This window comes from Carassius auratus, chromosome 7 (assembly GCF_003368295.1).
Source record: "Carassius auratus strain Wakin chromosome 7, ASM336829v1, whole genome shotgun sequence".
In the NCBI taxonomy this organism is placed as follows: domain Eukaryota; kingdom Metazoa; phylum Chordata; class Actinopteri; order Cypriniformes; family Cyprinidae; genus Carassius; species Carassius auratus.
The window spans coordinates 3,168,468-3,188,912 of NC_039249.1; the positions used below are offsets into that span (position 1 = coordinate 3,168,468).

At 33.2% G+C, this 20,445-nt stretch overlaps 3 protein-coding genes across 5 annotated transcripts; 2 read left to right on the plus strand and 1 right to left on the minus strand.

Moving 5' to 3' along the window:
• The first annotated feature begins 4,363 nt into the window (after positions 1-4,363).
• On the plus strand, positions 4,364-6,573 carry LOC113105268 (uncharacterized). Of its 2 annotated transcripts, none has more exons than XM_026266325.1 (6): positions 4,364-4,438; positions 4,610-4,960; positions 5,085-5,438; positions 5,817-5,933; positions 6,016-6,056; positions 6,270-6,573. In XM_026266325.1, exons 1-6 carry the CDS (start codon positions 4,408-4,410, stop codon positions 6,393-6,395), a joined length of 1,020 nt encoding a protein of 339 aa, XP_026122110.1. In that variant the 5' UTR covers positions 4,364-4,407; the 3' UTR covers positions 6,396-6,573. The 2 variants fall into 2 exon arrangements, with proteins under 2 accessions (XP_026122110.1, XP_026122109.1); XM_026266324.1 differs by having other exon boundaries at positions 5,082-5,438; positions 6,270-6,571.
• A 4,366-nt stretch (positions 6,574-10,939) lies between these two features.
• On the minus strand, positions 10,940-12,483 carry LOC113105363 (uncharacterized). Its single transcript, XM_026266402.1, has 5 exons — positions 12,447-12,483; positions 12,161-12,317; positions 11,973-12,067; positions 11,297-11,641; positions 10,940-11,213 (listed from the first exon to the last, which is right to left on the minus strand). The coding sequence occupies exons 1-5, from the start codon at positions 12,481-12,483 to the stop codon at positions 10,990-10,992; spliced, it is 858 nt and encodes a 285-aa protein (XP_026122187.1). The 3' UTR covers positions 10,940-10,989.
• A 1,988-nt stretch (positions 12,484-14,471) lies between these two features.
• On the plus strand, positions 14,472-19,987 carry LOC113105537 (uncharacterized). 2 transcript variants are annotated; one of them, XM_026266642.1, is made up of 9 exons: positions 14,472-14,527; positions 14,675-15,025; positions 15,112-15,228; positions 15,393-15,545; positions 15,664-15,704; positions 16,182-17,167; positions 17,905-17,973; positions 18,084-18,115; positions 19,437-19,987. In XM_026266642.1, the coding sequence occupies exons 1-6, from the start codon at positions 14,485-14,487 to the stop codon at positions 16,287-16,289; spliced, it is 813 nt and encodes a 270-aa protein (XP_026122427.1). In that variant the 5' UTR covers positions 14,472-14,484; the 3' UTR covers positions 16,290-17,167; positions 17,905-17,973; positions 18,084-18,115; positions 19,437-19,987. The 2 variants fall into 2 exon arrangements, with proteins under 2 accessions (XP_026122427.1, XP_026122426.1); XM_026266641.1 differs by having other exon boundaries at positions 16,182-17,973.
• Positions 19,988-20,445: the final 458 nt, after the last annotated feature.

Sequence of the window (20,445 nt, forward strand, 5' to 3'; positions counted from 1 at the left end):
GGAGAACTGTTCAATAAACAAATTGCTTAAATAGTCAGAGATTATTTCCTTGTGGTGTGCGTAAAAAGATTTTGGAGTTAATAGAGTTGCGTGTGAAATAAACGTGCAGTGACTCAAGCCAGCTGACCAAATCGATTGCATTGTTTTAGCGTTATTGTGAAGTTTGATTAATATTATATTTTGTTGTAATATTATTTGTTGTATCTAAATAAGTTGCATGTATGTATAGGCTATCTGAAATTTTAATGAAAGTAATTATTTCGTTTTCTTTCGATTATTAAACTATTATTTCTGATTCTGCTTCAGATTAATAGCGCATTGCGCATATCTGAGAACTGATGTCTGTGTGATGGCTGCAGACCCTGGCTGGCTGTGCACTGAAGTGTATATGACAATAAAGTAGTAAATCTCAATGTATTTATTTTTAAAATGTATTTTAAATAGGCCTATAGGCTCATAGGTTTTTTTGTCAAAAAAAAAAAAAAAAAAAAAAAAAAAATCACAGCACCCCCTGTTCAAAATTACTTCCCGCGGCCCTGCCCAGTAGTCATTTTTTTATCCTTACCCCCAGACCAACTCCAGATTTTTAGGTTGTTAAAAATCATGTGCAGTCCAATCCTAAAATATACTTTTTTTTTTTATTCTGGATTACCGGAAAGCTGCCGTGCCTCTTCTTTATTGACAGTGGACAGGTCATCATGGTCCTCTCTGTATTATTTCTTTGCATTTTCCAGGTCATTATTTCTTTCACAAAGATGTGCTTCCTATAGAGACTAAAGTTGAGTCCAAAGAGACTCAAAAAAATGAACACAGTGACTGTAGCATTCATTACTATACAGATGATATACACTCTGCAGCCTTTGCGTGTGCTCAGCAATAAAGGTCTGTTTTTTTATATAAGACATGACAAAACAGAAAGGTACTGACCAACCAGCCTTTCAAGTTCTTAAGTTATTTGTTTTGCAAATGTCTAAACCAAATGTTATGTATCCAGACCAGATGGTGGATCAGCACCTAGAAAGGACCTCTACTGCCCAGAAAGACAGCGGAGACCAGGACAACTAGAGCCCCAGATACAGATCCCCTGTAAAGACCTTGTCTCAGAGGAGCACCAGGACAAGACCACAGGAAACAGTTGATTCTTCTGCACAATCTGACTTTGCTGAAGCCTGGAATTGAACTACTGGTTTCGTCGGGTCAGAGGAGAACTGGCCCCCCAACTGAGCCTGGTTTCTCCCAAGGTTTTTTTCTCCATTCTGTCACCAATGGAGTTTCGGTTCCTTGCCGCTGTCGCCTCTGGCTTGCTTAGTTGGGGAAACTTAATCTACAGCGAAATCATTGACTTGATTGCAAATAAATGCACAGACAGTATTTAAACTGAACAGAGATGACATGAACTGAATTCAATGATGAACTGCCTATAACAATCGTTTTGCATCGACACACTGTTTTCCTAATTGATTAATGTTGTTCAGTTGCTTTGACGCAATGTATTTTGTTTAAAGCGCTATATAAATAAAGGTGACTTGACTTGACTTATGCAAACAAAACATGTTAAATTAAGTAAAGCCTTGCTTTAAATTAAGTAAAGCCACGAGTAATAAATAATGTGATAAAGCAGAAAGATTTCTAAGAAATACAATTTGAAAGTTTCTTAGGTATAGCTTAGTTTTACATTTTAGCTAAGGTGTTCATTCAAGAGACTTAAAAATTACTAAAGAAAAATACATTTAGCAGCACTAACCATGAGCCTCAAAGAAGAGGAGTTATTTTGTGCATGAAGAAATGATGTGAGACCTAATACAGTAGGCGGAGACAATTGAAGCATTTCCTGTAGAGTCAATAGGAGGAAGTAGTTGTTCAGAGCAGACTGAGTTTTGCTATGGTGAACATCAGCGGATCAACATATGCAATGAGCTTTGCATGTCATTAGTAATACTAATAATTTGTTAAATAAAAAAATGCAGTACAAAAGTATAAAATTTAGGAAACAGAAAATGCTCAAAACAAGTGTTTTGATTAGTATAAAATGTATTTATACATTTACTGTTATGTGTATTTTTTTTTTTTTTTGACATATTTCAGATTCAGAACAAAGTTTTGACTATGCTTTAGACTTTAGACTAAAACAATGGCATGTGTTGTTTGCTTTTGAATGTTTGTGAATCAATGTTTAGATGTTTTCCAACCACAAGATTTACTCTCTTTCACAGCAACAAAACCACATGGTTTACCAAGCAGTATTCTCACGAGACACTTCTCTTACTGCAACAAATGCCCCTCCTTCTTCATAACGGTCATGACTGCAGAAATAACACATCTGAATAAATGTGAGAAATAACTGATGTTAAACAAAATTGTACTTGAGATTTGTGTACATTAACAATGTTAATTGTGTACATTGTACAATAACAATAACAAACATTACAATAACAAACATGCACAATAACAAACATTACAGATAAATTATACATTTAGTTTAAGAGTTTGTATTTGTCTCTGGACAAATTAAAAATTTGCTTTTGTATAACTTTTTGCAGGTGAAAAGCATTAAAAGTAAAAGCAAAAAGTAAAAAATATACTGTGTCAATTGAAAGATCAAAATTGTTAAAGCAAGGGGAGAATTTGATATTTGGATTGCATTTATAATAATAAACTTACATTACATTTAGAGGAAACAATACTTTCAGGTACAAAAGAAATGTGAGCAACCATTCTGTTGTTGTTTGTTGTTTGCACAGGCTGTAGCTTTGATGCAACATGCACTTGTGGTTTTGGACTTTGAGCCCAACCTACTGCTCAGTTTGCAGCCAAACTGTAAGAATGAGTAGTCAGAAAGCCCCCAGCACACACAGCTCACATTGCTGTGGTCAGAAGTTTCCATACCAGCTTAAGTGTAATGTAAAAGCTGTTACTTTCAGAAATATGACAGTTGTCATCATGACCTGAAGGTGGAATGTCAACAAATGATCTGTTTTACAGTAAAAAAAAACATCAAAACCATGCACCAAAACAATATAAATAAATTAATTGCATGTACAAGATAAACTGAATAACTGTCTTTATGCTCATTTTATAAATCCACAATTCCCACAAAAAATCGCATCCAGCTTTTTCCCTTTAATTGCACACATTGCAACCTTTTTTAGTAACTTTTTTAAGGAATACTAGGGTCAGATATGTCTTACTAATACTTATCCGTACAATAACAGTTTAAACCAAAACATAAAAAGCAAGCATATATGTACAGTATAAATGCTGTTAAATATGTGACACAGGACCACAGACAATCTAACTAAGGATTTTCAAGAATGTGAGATGAAAAAGCCACATCATATTAAAAATATAAGCCAAATAATAAGTTAATCCGTCAATCAATAAAAAGATAAATTTTGGGCTTCTATTATATCGTCTTAAATAGGTTCACTTTAGATATGCAGTCAATTGTAAAGAAAAACAGCAACAATTAGCTCATTTCATTTGGCTATTCTTTAAAATATTATATCTTAATTAAAATATAATGTGCAAGGATACATAATTCATAATGAATGTTATAAAAAAATAGGAATTGTCAAGTTTGATCTCATAGTGAGTATAAGGCCCATTGATTCAGTCTCTCTCTGAATATTTTTGAGAATAGAATCTCCTTCATTATATCTCGGCTTCTGTATTGGTTTTATTTTCTGTTACTGGATTGATAACATTGTGGTCATCACTGTATTGAACATACCTACTGAAGCATTATTTTGTTGAATCCATGAACTCAGCTGACATGATTCAGCACCATGGACAAGGACAAGTGGCACAATAGGGCACTCCAGCTCTACTTATTGTGTAAATGTAAATAGAAAAAATAAATAAAATGAGATTTAAAAACAAGTTTGATTAAGCTCTGCTCAGCCTACACAGCCTAGTAACCCATCTGCACAGGCCAAGCAACACCCCCTCAAATGGAGCTGTTGTGGTCTTAAAGACCAGTGAAGGCACATTTATTTCATTTGTTTTCCTCCAAGGTCATTTAAATTAATTTAAAATTCACAATTAAATAGAAAAAAAAATGTTAATTAAAATGGAACAAAATGATTGTGTCTGTACAATTAGTCTGAAATAATAAAAATTATAATCATTGCTTAAAGCGGTCATTTTAATTTTCTATTTTAAGTGACTTTTTTTAATATAATATTGATAATATTGTGTTTTCATTACTGGTGTTCATAAGAAGAACATTTTCCTTTGGTTGTGAGAATGTCACCTTACACCCAAAACCTACAGCCAATGAAATGTGACTTTGTCATATGAGAATATGCGAGAATAACCAATCACGTGTAGGAACAGTTTCCATTTGATTTAGTTACTTCGACTTTGCACCTCGCCATCTCTTATTCTTTCTTAGCGAATCAAAGCAACATGAGCACATTTTTATTCCTCACCTTTGTTTGTAAGTATGATTGATAGATTGAATTATCTGTTTAATGAATAGAATTATCCAGTTATGACATATGACATTTTTGAACAGATATTATCAGACATTCATTCAACGCAACTAAGATCCTAAAATTAATTTTAAATAAAATATTTGTATAACACATTTACTGCTTTTTCAATCCAGGTTGCATTGGAGCACAAAACATTCAGCAGCCAAGACTTTTGCAAACCTCTAAACTGGGTGATAACGTCACTATTGAGTGCTACTTGCCCAACAAAGATTTTAACAACATAGTGTGGTACAAGCAGGAGATGGGAAAGAAGCTTCAGCTAATTTCAAAAAGTTACATTTACCTGACAAGGGTTGATTTTGCTGATGGATATAATGATGGGCGTTTTAATGTAACAATAAGCACAGGCATTTATCATTTACACATTTCCTTGACAAAAAAGGAAGATATAGCAACATACTTTTGTGGACTGATATCTTTAGGAGAACTGGATTTTGGACCTGGAACATTTTTGATGCTTAACGGTATGTTTAACTGATGTTGATGTTAAAAATAATAAATATTGGTTATAATTAAGGGACTATAAAAGTTATAATAGCATAATGAAAATATTTGTTTTAAATGGCTTTTTGATTTGATTTAAAGAAGAGCACACCACAACAACAGTTCTTCAGGAGCCTATTTCAGATAAAGTTCACATTGGGGACAACATTACTCTCATGTGTAGAGTCCAAACGGTGGATAAGAAATGTAAAGGAGCACGCCAAGCTTACTGGTTCAGAGAGGCTGCAGAAGAATCCAGTCCTAGCATCATTTACACTGATGATGTAAAGAAACATGAAGAGATCTGTGAGGATTACTCTACTGCACAAACCTGCATTTACACCCTCACAAAGAGGAACCTCAGCCTTTCTGATGCTGGGACTTACTACTGTGCTGTACTCGCATGCGACAAGATCGTGTTTGGAAATGGAACTTCTTTGAAAATCAGCTCAATAACTGGTAAAGTGTTCAATTATATTAAGTGAAATACAATTTGTTTATAAATATTTTCACTTTGTTTGGTAATAATGTTATCATGTCAGTATAATTGTTTGTGCTGTATGAAATTATGACAAAACATTACAAATAACAAAACATTACAAGTTACATTTAACATAATAAATGTCTGTTTATGTACAGCCTACTACTGCATCACTCAAGTAGTTTTTATACAACTTTAGTAAAAAAAAAAAAAAGAAATACAAATGTATCTTTAATACAGGTTTTCAAACTAAATAGCGGAGGGTTGTTTTTTTAAACTAAGTTAGCAAGAATTATTACCATTAAGATTTTCAAAGTGTTTTCATGTTTTAAACATCAATATTTATTTTCTTGCAGATAGCGAGTTGACAGAAAGTCCCTTGTTTCTCATACTGGTCTTAACAAACATAATTTCTGTGCTAATAATGATCTTACTCGTGACTGTTCAATGTAAAGACCAAAGCAGCTCATCAGGTATCATATTTTTCTTTTAATCCAATCCCTAGTTTTATTTGCAAAAATATAAAGCATTTTTGACTCGGTTACTCTGTGTCAGTACACAGATTTTGTAATCAAGAGACGTCTGAAGGTACTCAGGTAAATCCTCACACCTTTATTTATTTATAATGATAAATTTGATGTAATATTAATGTTATTTCAGAGGTTTCTTGAACACATTGAACAACTGTATATTATGATTGTTTCATGTTTGTTTATTATGTTTGTAACATTTTCATTTTTGTGTAAGATTATAAAGAGCTGGCTTTCCAACAGAAATGTTTGAAATGATCAAGGATCTTTCTTTGTTAGGTTGGAGATGCAGATGCCTTGACTTACACATCTGTGAGTTTCAGCAGTAAATCAAGGCCCTCTAGAGGTGTTATGCAACACAACATTTCCCAGCATACCGATGTCTATTCACAGATCCGGTGCTAACAGAGGAACCACTGGAAAATAAAAATAAAAATTTTGTACCTTAGTGATCCAAATGTGCCAAAGTATAAAGCATGATGGAATAAACAGTACAAGATACAATCAAATTGATTATAAAATATACTATAAAATGTCTGTTGCAAAATATTATTTTGGAACAAATAATAACAATTCTTGCTATAAAATATTTTTTTTAATTTCTTCCCTTGCTTGACTACTTTTTTTTAAAATAAAAGAATAAAGAATAAAGAATATTTTCATCTCGGAGTCCAATCATCTTTTTTTGGCCTTCCCAGGAACCCTGTAGTTAGAGATAAACGGTTACAATTTATGTTTAACTCGGTTCCTGAAAATTATAATCCACATGTAAAACTATGTGCAGCACATTTTGCTGAGGACAGCTTCCTCAATCTCAATCAGTTTAATGCCAGATTCGCACAAAGATTATTCTTGAAAGATGGAGCAGTTCCCTCTTTGTCTCGAGAAGGCGTTGTTTATGGACCACATAAACAGTAAGTGTATTTTACTATTTAAGCTGGTGCGTTTAACAGTTTCTGTAACTTATTACACAAAGGGCAACACTGTTTATCTTTGTTAACTAGATGTTAGGGCTGTGCAAAAAAATCTAATGCGATTTTCATGCGCATCTCGTCAGTAAAAACGCTCCTGTGATTATAAGTACATCTCCAGCACGTGCGTTCAGATCAGGATTGCCAGGTTTTCAAAACAAATCCTGCCCACTTGCTTCTCAAAACTACTCCAAAACTAGCCCAATCGCGTTTCCAGGAGGTCAGCCTGCACTCAGCTGCTGTCGAATCATAACACAGGAACCGCTGGCCCAATCAGAACACGTTATGTATTTCTGAAGGACGGACTACATAGAACAAGGTAATCAGCCCATTTTTATGACAGTGAAAACAGCGGTATAAAGATAAGTAAATTGTGTGAAAAATACTTTGTTTTTTACACGCGAAACATGAACACATGTTATATTGCACACTGTAAACACAATCAAAGCTTCAAAAAAACACGTGACCTTTAAATTCACAAACTGACCTCAAAAGACTCAAAGTAACATCTTTGCAGTGTTGTGGAAAAGTGGAGCACCAATTCCAAATTTTTGCATATAATTTTTATTTGAATGTTTATTTTTATTATTTTGAAAGCTCTAGAATGTGACATCATGTCCTGTGACCACCATATTGTGGTGTCTATAGAAGTTCTCCCCAAGTGCAGGGTTTGCACAGTATTTATAGCCATCAATGGAGAAAGACGCAATTACTGGTAAAAAACTTAAACATCACCTTTAAGCAAGCTATCAAATTAATTTTCTAATTGGGTAATTCAGTTGTCTAACAAACAGCATGTAATGTGTGTATTTCTTTAAATACATAATTACTGAATTCAGGACATTTTTTGAAGGTATTTTACTCACTGATATGAGAGGACCACACCAGTGATTTTCTAAGTCATACACTATATCATTTATTAGGTGTGGGCGTTTGTATCCTCACCACAGTGTTAAAACCAAACTGACATTCAAACTCTAATGACAACTCCTCTTGAGGTGAAAGGTTGTCTATATGGTGGTCTATATAAGGCACTGCTCAAAGCCTGTCCCTCTGAGATCTCTGAGAGCTCTGATCATGTGAGACACTCTTCACACCCAACATGTGTAAGTTGATTTCATCTTGTATAATATCAAATTGGCAGTACTTGAGTGTGTTTCAGGTATATTTATTAACATTAACAGACACATTTTGTGGTTTCTTCTATAGGTGAAAAAAATTATGCAAATTTTTACAACACATGTATAGTTGAAAAAAGTGATGTAAACTTTCATAATATACATGAACATAAATGCTTAACTTTAAGTATTGAAAGTTCACAAGGACCCTTACATTATCAGTGCGCATGGAGTAACCAAACCATCTTTGCAAATGTAAGTCTCTCTTTTAAAGGTAAGATCTACTTAAAAATTTTACTACTAAAACAAAAGTTTTGCTTTTCAAGAATTTAGCAAAAGAAAAGTGCCATATGTATATATAACAACAATGTATACAACACAGATTCAAAAGTATTTTACACTATATATATATATATATATATATATATATATATATATATATATATATATATATATATATATATATATATATATATATATATATATCCCTTTAACTGCCTGCTCAACCAAATGGTTGATTTGTCACTTTATGGTAAACGTAGAAAAGCTAAGCTAATGTTTTCAGATAATCCTTTCTGCTGTCAGAATGTACTATTTGCTGAGAAATATAACTTTCTGATCATTCATTATAGTTCATATTTTCTGATTTCCATAGTATGTGTATGAATTCCGGTACTTTTGCCATAAAGTGACATATCAACCATTTGGTAGAGGCCGATATTTTAAAAATTATGAGACGTGTTGAAAAAAAAATACATTGAGTGTGGTAACTAATGACATAAAGAGATAAGAAATGCAAACAAAAAAAATTTTCAAATGCTTTTTTCTTGGTGGGGCAGTTAAAGGGATATATATATATATATATTCACTAAAAATAGATTTTTTTTCCCCATTGGTTTCTTGTACATCACTGATACACCAGCGTATTCATTTGCATAACCTACATTTTTTTCCCATGTTTTAGAGAATCAAGATCAAAACTTGCCTTACCTTGGGGTGTTTGTTTTCAATACACTAATTTTGCTCTTGAGTGGAATAATCAACATATTGCTGTGTAAAAGACTGATAAGAATGAGAAGTGAATTGCATGCAGGTACATTTCAGTTGTGAAATAAAGATCTCAGAAGTTTTAACCCCATAATTTCTTTTTCACTTCCTTGTTTTACTTTCCCGGCTCTACAAAGCACATTTTAATATGTTTCAGAAGTTTCTGACCCATCTCCATCAGACACACCAGAGCTTGATATCATTTCTTCTCTGGTAAGTCAGAATCCCTTAGTATTTTGACACTGTAGTATTTACATCCATGTACATATCTAAATCTTACATTTCTTTCAAAGTATACTTTTTATCAGTTCATGCACTCGAACATTAGTGCTACTACCACTATGATCAACTAATTAAGCGTCAGGAATCCAGCAGATCAAGTTGCTGTGATAAAAGTTGGTACAGTATTTACATTCATTGAGCAACTGCCTTCCCATTTTCTCTCCTCACAGAATCAAGATAGTCTGAACACAAACTACACAACCCTACAATTCCCTGAAAACAATGCCAGTAGAGAGAGTTCAGAGACTGAACCAAGAATAATGAGAAAGGATACAATCTACTCCAGCCTTAAATGTCAAATGTCAATGTCAGACATCACTGAAGAAAGCTAATATATTTATTATACGCCGCATATTGCTTTGAACTGCTGCACGGTTGTTATTGCCTTTTTTTTTAATGAGGATAAAACCTTATGCTTTCCTATGGATGTTTTTAGCTTCTTTTTGCAACATTATTATTTAACTACTTTAAAGTTGCTGCAGTGGTTGTTTCATCTTATAGTCCTTGATCAGTATTTAACTGATATTATTAAGACTGGACATAATCAATATTAAAACTGATATGCACTCGCACTCAAACTAAGCACAACTTGGAATCATTTAAGAATTAATATGCTGAATAATAAGCTGAAGGGCTCAGAACATACTTTCCTTGTTTGCCTTCTTTGTGTCTTGTAATGGGGTCAGAGGAAAATATGCATACATATTTAATGAGCTGTTGAGACCGTTGTACATGCCCACAAAAACCAGAAACTAAGAGAGGAGCATCTTGTGGTTTCAAAGACAGGAAGGAACACAAAGTGGCCTATATAAGTTTACTTAATGTTAATTGTTGTAGCATATCAATACAGAACAAAAAGGCCACCATAAAATCAAAACTAAATGTAAAAAATAAGAATCCATATGTAATGCAAAATTTGCTAAATATCATTATTCAGATTAGTTCAGATTATTCGGATTAGATTTATATTATTCAGATGAGGTTTGTCTGTCACTTTTATTCCACCTAAGTATGTCTGGCCTTTTTTTAAATAACCTTTTGTTTTCCTATTTGTAAAATAAATGTTAGTATTTTACATTGACCTAAAAAATGTAGGCTACCTTGTTTACTGATAGTCCCACTTTTTGAGCATAATCCTGAATATTGGCATTTCCATCTCAGATTGTTGTAAATTTTACACACAGATAAGGTTGATGCCTTTTTTTCAAAGAAGACCCTTGGCAAATGTATTTATCTGTTTAGCCATTAATTTAATTTATCAAACTTGTTTGTGTATGTCCTGAAGAGCATCTATACAATCTGTTTTAAGAGCATTTTAATCTCTTTTAAATGTGTAAGCAGTTCTTATTTCTGCATAATTCAGGCATTAAATTTAATTTAATTAATTTGCAAGACATGAAAACATGTTTGAAAAAAGGAAAAGCCATGGTAGTCATGTACTTCTCCCATAAACCATAAATAAACACGGCTTAACATTATTCTAATAAGAAGACAGTCATGAAAGAACATTGTTACATGAAACAAAAGTTAGAAGGTGCAGATTATGTCATTGCTTATTCCATATCATAAATGAATTACATATTACAGATGATCAGAAGCAGATTTCATCAAAAGACCAGGTCTTTCTTCTGGTCGGGATGGTCTATCTTGAAGAGTAATGGCAGGTGGAGAAGACCCATGGTGTGAAATTCTTTTTGAATTCATGCAGTACCAAAAAGTAATTGTGGCAATTGTAATTAAAATAAGTAATGTTCTTACAATGGAAAGAATTACAAAAGTCATCATCTGTTCTGTTGAATCAGCACCTGAAAAAGTCAAAATGGTAGATATAATGTTAACACACCTACTAAGTGCTACTTTTTTACCAGTTACTTCTTGAAGAACATACCTTTAATGTCCAGTTTGATGCCATTCCAAAACAGTATCTCCCCCCATGCAGCAACAGTGCAGTTATAAGCCTCAGAATCAGAAAGTTTGAGGTCTTTCTTAGAGAAGCTGTAGACACATCGACGTGCTCTAAGACCAGCTTCAGAGCTCCACTCACACCGACCAACACTCGTTCCATGTGCACCAATTAATCTTGGGTGAGATTTTTTTGATTCCTGTATAATCCAGTACACACTGTTGTTTCCCACACAGTTCTGGTTTAAAACTGTGCAGGTAAGTCTCACTGAATCCCCATGATGTGATGGAATTAATGAAGGTTGATTTACAACGGTGTAGCTTTTCACCCCTGTATGGAAATTTGTGAAAGATGTTATGGTCACTGCAGTCAAATATTGTACTTTGTTTTTAAAAGTTAGCATTTGGGTAATAACTTCATTACCACTATATAGATTCACTCTATACACAGTCTTTAAATAAGGTTGTTTATTTTCATCGATGGTTCCATTAAGAACCTTTTTTATTCTAGGACTTTTTAATTCCACAAAAGGTTCTTTATAATTTTTTATGATTGTTTAAGCACTGTTCACTGAAAGAATCTGGTCAGAACTCAACATGGTTTTCCACTGCATTGCTTGGTGCAACTCAAAATAATTATAAAGAATTCAAAATATAATTACCTTCAACTATCAACTCTGTCCCTTCGACAAATTCCATTACATTGGAATAAGCACTTCCACAATAGTATGTTGCAGAGTCTGAGAGCTGTATGTTTCTTATCACCAAACGATGCACGCCCTTGTCATTCTGCACAAAGAAGCGTGAACTATTTTCAAATTTATGGTGAAACCGAGCTTTGTTGTCATACTTGTATATGGTGGAGATGAGCCTGGGATTCTTTCCAAGTTCATGTTTGTACCATGAGAAGTGCATTGCCATTTGGCTCTGGTAAAAGCAAGACATATGAATAGTTTCTCCCAGTTTGGCAAACACAGGTGGATTATTCAGGTGTGATGCAGTAATGCCTAAATAATAATAATACAAATAAATAAATAAATAAATACATAAAAAAATTTTTAAAGTAACAAGCAAACTTTTAGCTTAAATTAATGTAAATATAGTTTAGTTCTGACATAAAATACAGTTCAACTCACCAATGAGAAAGAGAAGCAAATATCCAAAGTTCATCATATTGCTGACAGATTTTTCCTAAACTAGTAAGAAACAGGTGAGCGATGACAAAACGAGCATCACCAAAGATGCAATGAATGATGTGAGCAACCAGTAGGATGTGCTTATGTCAAAAAGTGCTGTACCAGATTTTTTTCCCCACTGATCTTTTCTTTAAGAGATGATATCATAATTTACTTTTAATTTCTCACACAAATATTTGCATGAGTTACACCAGCAGCCACCATCAGTAAAGACCTTTATATACATATATATGCCATTTTTACAAGAAGTATGTTTAGGGGAAATCATTTCTAAAACTCAAAGACATAAAGGCAGTGTGCTAGTTGTGGTTTTCTGCTGGTCATGTGGTAACTTGACCTTCTTAATTTCAAAGTGCTTCTTGACTGCATAGCAGATGAAGGGAAATCTAATCTTATCACAATACTGTGCAGTCATCAAAATTGCAGTCTTATTTTTTTGTGTGAAGACAGCAGGCAGTGTGAATGTGTCTAAAATATCTCTCATCAGATGAGCCTGATATTAATTTAGAATCTTTTTAATAGGCTACATTAAAAGATTATCAAAGGCTGGACTGTAATGAAATCTGTGATGAACACAACAAAATCACAATGACATGCTCAAGACCTTATAGCCTTGTGGCTTCACAGGCACAAATCGCATCAGCTTCAGTACAAACTGTGAAAGTCTATATAATGTGATCATGTGGAAGGTCTGTATGTCCCAAAAAGTTTCCTGTTTTAAACAAATAGTGTCTTCATGTCTCTTCTGATTTTTTTTTTCTGTTCCTTTTTTAATGATCGTTAATAGACATATTAACAATTTAAGCCGAAAGATTAATGTTTTTTTTTTTTTTTTTATTAGTGTCCAGTTTTATTCATTAGTGCCCTGTTACACAGAACTCCTAACAATAAAATTAAGAAACCCATTAATGACATACATGTATAATTATAACAAACATTTGTGGTGTCAAGACTTCATGTCATGACCCCGTAACTTAGGCCCACCCACCATCTAGCTAAGTGTTTTGAAGATAAAAGTTGGTTCTGGCTATGATTCTGAAAACCACTAGAGGGCTGTAGTGAAGTATGCCAATTATTCAAATTGGCTAATTAGATATTTTAACTTTAAATTGCATATGAGAAAGATTTAAGACAGTGTAACATAATAAATATGTATACTTCACTTGACAAAGTGAATCAACAAACAGAACTAACAATTATTGCTAAATGTGTGACTGAATCATATAATAACTTAATTAATAATATTGATAGTTCATCGTCTAGCTGACTACGTCTATTATTATTATTATTTTTATTTTTTCTAAAATCCTGTCAAATGTGCACAAACTACTAGCTACTACTAAATATTGTAGAAACATAATTTTCTGTAAAGTTGCTTTGTAACGATTTGTTTTGTAAAAAGCGCTATACAAATAAACTTGAATTGAATTGAATTGAATTGACTTATTAGGAAGCATTGTACATGATTAGGATAGGTCCAATGCACAACATCAAAAGTTTAACATTATATTTATCCCAGCAGATGTGGAACCAGTTTTAGAAGATATTTCTCTAAGCAAATGTATATATTTTTTTATAAGTTTGATGTAAAATGTACACACACACATACACAACCAAAAAAGAAAAAAAAAAATATTAGTTGTACTGATATTGTTAATATGTGATAGTAATTTCAAGATATATCAGATAATGCCTTCATTTACTAATCTTATTCATTCGTAAAATATCAAACATTTTCAGAGAACTAAAAAAACAACAACACCAACTAAACAGTATGTGGCCATCATCAGAGCATATTTAGTATTTGATTATGCTCTTTGTTTTCAGCTAAATCACATATGGGTCTGACCCTGACTGGCCTTTTCAGTGATAGGTCTACCATAGTTTAGCTGTGCTAAAAGCCACTCCTCCTTATATATAAAACACATCAATATCACCCACTTAATTTCCTCTTCAACTCTTATTGACCCAGTGCAGAATGTTACATATTTCAGCTGCAGCTCTATTGCTCTTTGGGATGGGTAAGCATTTTTATTTTATTATTATTTTTTTTTTTACTATAAACTACAATACTATAATTAGAGACGTAATTATATCTTTTATACTGAACTGAAAATAATGTTTTGTGGTGTGCTATAGTTTTACTTTTTTTATTTAATGGTTTTCAGGCTTCCTCCAAGTGACGTTTTCAATAGCAAGTATACAGGCTCTTCCAGGACAAAGTGTCACTATGTGGTGTTCACACAATATTCATGTTTCTGGAGGTCTGTATTGGTTCAAACAAACAGACGGGGATGTACCCATTACTATTGTGTACATGTTATACACCGAAAGTCTTCAGAAGTTTAAGCCAAATTATTTCAACAATTTCACAAAAGATCACATAGTCATGGACCAGTTCAGCAAAAACACCACTCTAACAATTAAGAAAGTGAAAACGTCTGATTCCGGCTTCTACTTTTGTGGAGCTACAGTATATCACATGAAATTCGGCAAGGGAATCAGACTTGAAGTAAAAGGTAATCTTTTTGAGGCTCTCTGACTGATAACTGATTTTTTTACATACTGTTTATAGCTCTCTTTTTTCTCACTTTGTCTTTAATAGCACAGGTTGAAAAACAACACAATTTAAATACCATTGTAAATGCCACAATGGTAAATGACTTATCCTGGCCAACTGTTTTAATATCAGAGAAAAACTTCACAGGAACCTTCAAAAAGGGTATGTTTTTTTTTTTATCTCAATATTATAGTTAAAACCACATTTTAAATATATTAATATTCTTGTTTAATCTCTCTAATCAAATTATGGAAAATTATTCTATAATGTATTCTTTGTCGAGCCGTTTAAAACATTTCATTGAAATGATGTCCACTCTTTCACAGATCATGAGCAATCATCCGTGTCTACTGAGGACTGTTCTAGAAGCATCTATTTTAAACTGACCCTCCTGTTTGGTGGAATATGTTTTTTTACATGTATTGTTCCTCTTATTTTGGGGATTATCAGGGAACACAGAAGACAGAAGCATAAAAAAGGTAAACTTTTTAAACATGATTAAAGTATTAAGTTTAACCACAAATGTGGAATGAACATTCTAAAATAGCTTTGAAATGATTTTTAAGATTATAATTGATTATCTTTTTCTCTGATTAGTGCCAGCTGCTGAATGTCAAGCACAACAGCATGATGACAAGGTAAATTCCACAGACTTATGTTAAATGTTAGACATAGACATGTTACTCTGAGGGCTAAGTAAAACCATGTACATAAAAAAAACAAGCAAAGCTTTGTTTTCTACCAGATCACACTTTCTTTTTTTTCTGTTATAAAGAGCAACATATTGTATTTTTGTATAAATGAATTACTTTTGTGACTCTTCTATAAGTGATTAATTGCAATGAGTTTTTTAAAAACACATTAAAAGAATAATCATATTTTTGTATAGTTTGTGTGTGTGTGCTATTATCTTATGATTCTAAATGAACAATATTATTTCTAATTCTGTTGGCTATTAAGGACACGAATAGATGCTTTTTCAACTTTTTGCTGTAGAATTTATTTTGGAGGCTAAGGAAAAGGAAAATGTATCCAAATGCTCTGGAGTAAAATCCAAGACTTTTGATCATCACTTTGATTAGAATCTTGATGTACATGTTTGTACTTCTTTGCAGGAAAATAATTCAGTAGTATATGCTGCTGTGTATTTCCCAAATAAGAGACCCAAAACAGCAGGACGACATACTGAGGAGGATACAACTGTGTACACGGACACTACTTAAAACATGAAACTTAATTACTTACTTACTCAAACATATTTTTAATTTATTATCTATGGTTTATTTTTAACAGCTATATAGTACTTTTTAAAGAAATGTAATTATTGAGGAGATCAGAGATCTGTCTTTCCTTTGCATAACTGTACATAATGATCAAGTTTACAAAAATTGTGTTGCAGTATAGCTTGATTCCTGATATTAATTTAGATTTATGTATTTAGATTCCAAATAAATATCAGTGTTTTAGTTTGCATCTCAATTTGGATGCAGATTAAAGTGTCCAGCTAGCCATTACTCATGAATCTCATGGTCCCAAATACAAGTTTTGATCAGTCATAGACATTAGAGTTTTAAGTTTGCTCGCTCAAGACTAAATAGTTATGCTCGTCACTTTCATACTATTTATATCAAACGGTTAAACCCTGTAAATCAACTGAACCCTGGGCTTTCAGAGAATTCAAATCAGGATAAAATCAAGTTTATAAATTTGTGGCTCAGGTAAAATGTATGTTTCAGGAATGATCAGTAAAAGACACAAACATACATTCTTGTCAAACATGCATTATAGTTCTTTGTAAAGCTGATTTAAGACAATTTATTCTCAAAAGTGCTATGGGGAAACTATGGTGTGCTAAAGCAGTTAAGAAAAATTAATATTATACATTATAATCAGTGTATCTGATCAACAATGAATTTTCTTGTAGCCGTGGACTCGTCTGATGATTGACAGGTCTGTCATAGTTTGATGTAAGCATAAGCCACACCCCCTCACATAAAAAAGCTCATTGATTTCCTCATCTTAATTTCCTTGTTGGTTCTAGTCTGATTCAGTACTGCAATGGTTTATAAAATAATTTCTGCACTGGTGATCTGTGGCACGGGTAAGAACTATTACACTATAATAACTTCATTCATGCAAGATTAATTCATTATTAATTAAACTGATTAGGTGTGATCTGTACACAGCATTTATTGTGTTATCAATGTTCCAAATATTAATATGCTGTAAAATTATTTATTGTTCCTCTGTTGGATTTAGGTTTTCTCATAGCTAAAACATCTTAGTCAACAAAAATCACAGCTCAGCCAGGAGATAGCGTAACTATTTGGTGTAAGCACACCACAAATTTTGGAAAGTACATACACTGGTTCAAACAATCAAACAGTGCTGTTCCTCTCAGCATTGTATACATGATGTTATACAAGCTTGAAGTAAAGGCAACATATTTAAATGGTTTTCAACCAGAGCATCTTGTGATGTCTCTGAACAGCAAAAACACATCCCTAAGAATTTCAATAAGATATTTCTGATTCTGGTCTGTACTGCTGTGGTTGGCAAAAGTGGTTGATGACATTTGGCAATGGAACACACACACCTTTTTCAACAGCACTTTTGTAAAACAGCTTTATAAAATCCTTATTCGTCCTTGTGATTTCCAAAATGCTTCTGTGATGCTGTGTGGATTTTATGAAAGACTCACATCTTCATTTATTGCACAGAGAGGAGGTTTACTACACAGCAAAATGAAACAGAAATTACAAATAAAGGTTTTTATCATCTGCCTTTCTTTAATGCTTGTCATATTCATGCTGACCTTTATTTTTGGTGGTATTATAGTTATTCTCATCATCATTTCGCTCACCACACTCATAATGAAGATACAGAACAGAAGAATGCAGGGAAACGGTAACACTGCATCTATTCAGTTCAAAAGATTTACTTACATTGCTGTATAAATTTACAAATAACTGTGCAGTGAAATAATTGTAAATAATTGTTTGTTTCTGATGCCGCAGTTGCTGAACACCATGAAACACAACATCATGAGGTAAGCTAATTATTATAATAAAAATTTAAATTCTCTGAATTTTAAATAAATATATTTTAATTCTTAACCAAGAGTTCCAGGGTTTTTCTGCAACATTTTTTGCCAAAAAATATTGAACAGTTGAAATTAAAGACTGGGTCGACAGGAGTACAGAAAGATTATAAATATGCAAGCCTCTGCTATTGAAAGAAGTTGTAATGATAATGGACATAAAATGTAAAGAAATTTTTCTAATATCTGGGTTTTTTCAATATTATTTTTATGTCGAGAAACTATTTTGAGATTTGTTATGTTTTCATACGGCCTGCAGTCTTGCTTCTCTTTTCTATTTAACTCTAACCATGTCTTTAAATAGGACAGCATGGTTGAAATCCTTTTGTGAAAATATGGTTAAAATTTAGTAAGCAAAAATAAGGCACAAAAGTTATTTTTACAGCTTGGAATAAAATCACATTTATTGTTTATTTCCGAACTGTCCCCAAAATCAGAATTAGAAATCAATCATGATTCTATCACCAGAGAATGCTTTTGGATACTTGCATGTATAATATATATATATATATATATGTGTGTGTGTGTGTGTGTGTGTACTTGTTTTTCTATTCTGGTGGGGACTTAAACCTGAATACACACAGACTCATGGGGCCTCGTGGTCAAATTGAGGTCCCCACGGGTAAACAAGCTAATAAATCACACAGAATGAAGCTTCTTGAAAAATTCTTGAAAATCTAAAAATGCAGAAAGTTTCCTGTGAGGGTTAGGTTTAGGGGTAGGGTTGGTGTAGGGCGATAGAAAATACGGTCTGTACAGTATAAAAACCATTACACCTATGGAGAGTCCCCACAAGGATAGCAGACCAGCTGATGTGTGTGTGTGTGTGTGTGTGTGTGTGTGCGGGCGTGCGAGTGAGTGAGTGTGTGCGTGTGTGAGTGTGTGCGTGTGTGAGTGTGTGAGTGAGTGAGTGAGTGAGTGTGTGTGTGTGTGTGTGTGTGTGTGCGTGCGTGCGTGCGTGCGTGCGTGTGTGTGTGTGTGTGTGTGTGAGTGAGTGAGTGTGTGCGTGTGTGAGTGTGTGAGTGAGTGAGTGAGTGTGTGTGTGTGTGTGTGTGTGTGTGTGCGTGCGTGCGTGCGTGCGTGCGTGTGTGTGTGTGTGAGTGAGTGTGTGTGAGTGAGTGAGTGAGTGTTTGTGTGTGTTCACTGTTTTGCTTATATTATTTTCTTTTGTAAATTAATTATTAATTATAATTTCTTAAAATTTCAAATTAAAATTAATTCAATTAAATAAATTAAAATGCTATTAAAGTCATCTTTCAATCTGTTGCAGGAGTCTTATTCATCAGTGTATGCTGCTCTACAGTTCTCAAATCACAGATCCAAAAGAGCAGCCAGAAATTCAGAGGATACAGATATTGTGTATTCTGCTACCAGATAGTCCAACAGTGGCACACAATCAAATATTGTAGCTTACTCTAATGTTTAAAACCATTATGTTCATCATCAAGACACTAATATTGAAATGCTTTTACTAATGCCATACATTTTAAGCGAATGTGAGCTCTGCAATGTTCAGTATTTTCAATGCAATAAAAATTTTAAAGATCAAATGCATTTGAAACTTTAATTAAATCAGTTTGTATTTGCTATCATGAAGATATAAGCAGGCCTTTATTCAAGAGGCAGGGGTTGTGAATGGTATACCATTTCCTGTACAGACCCTGACAGGAAGAAGCTGTTCAGTGTAGAATGAGACGTGCTGAGATGAATTTGAGCAGACCAAATTACAAAGCTGTAAATATACACATCAGAACATAGCTGTACAAATTATTACAACTATATATTAATTATGCACACATTTCACAAAAATGTAGTACTTTGTGAGCAGAATCAGTATTGCCATGACCATTATGAATAAACTCATGACAATTGAAAAAAAATGCTATTAAAACAATATTCAAATCTATTTTAAATGTGTGTAAACTGTTTTTTTTTTTTTTATCGCATAAAGGCTTTCCTAAACGTCTGCGTGCCAGTGTGTGCACATGAGAGCATCACAGTTTGACTGTTTTCCACCCACCAGACTGACCCCAGCTCATCTCTCAACCACACAAACACCATCACACTACATGCCTTTCACACTACTTTCCATAGCCATAACAGACAAAACACCCCTTGTTTTTAAATGAGATGACAACAACTTACAAAAAATGAAAGCCATGAAAGTAAACTTTTATATATTTATATATTTGTTTTATTTAAAATATCTTATCAGACATAAAAATTCCCATATTTTTAATACGTAGTCTTTTTAAATGATGGTATGGGTTGCACTGATA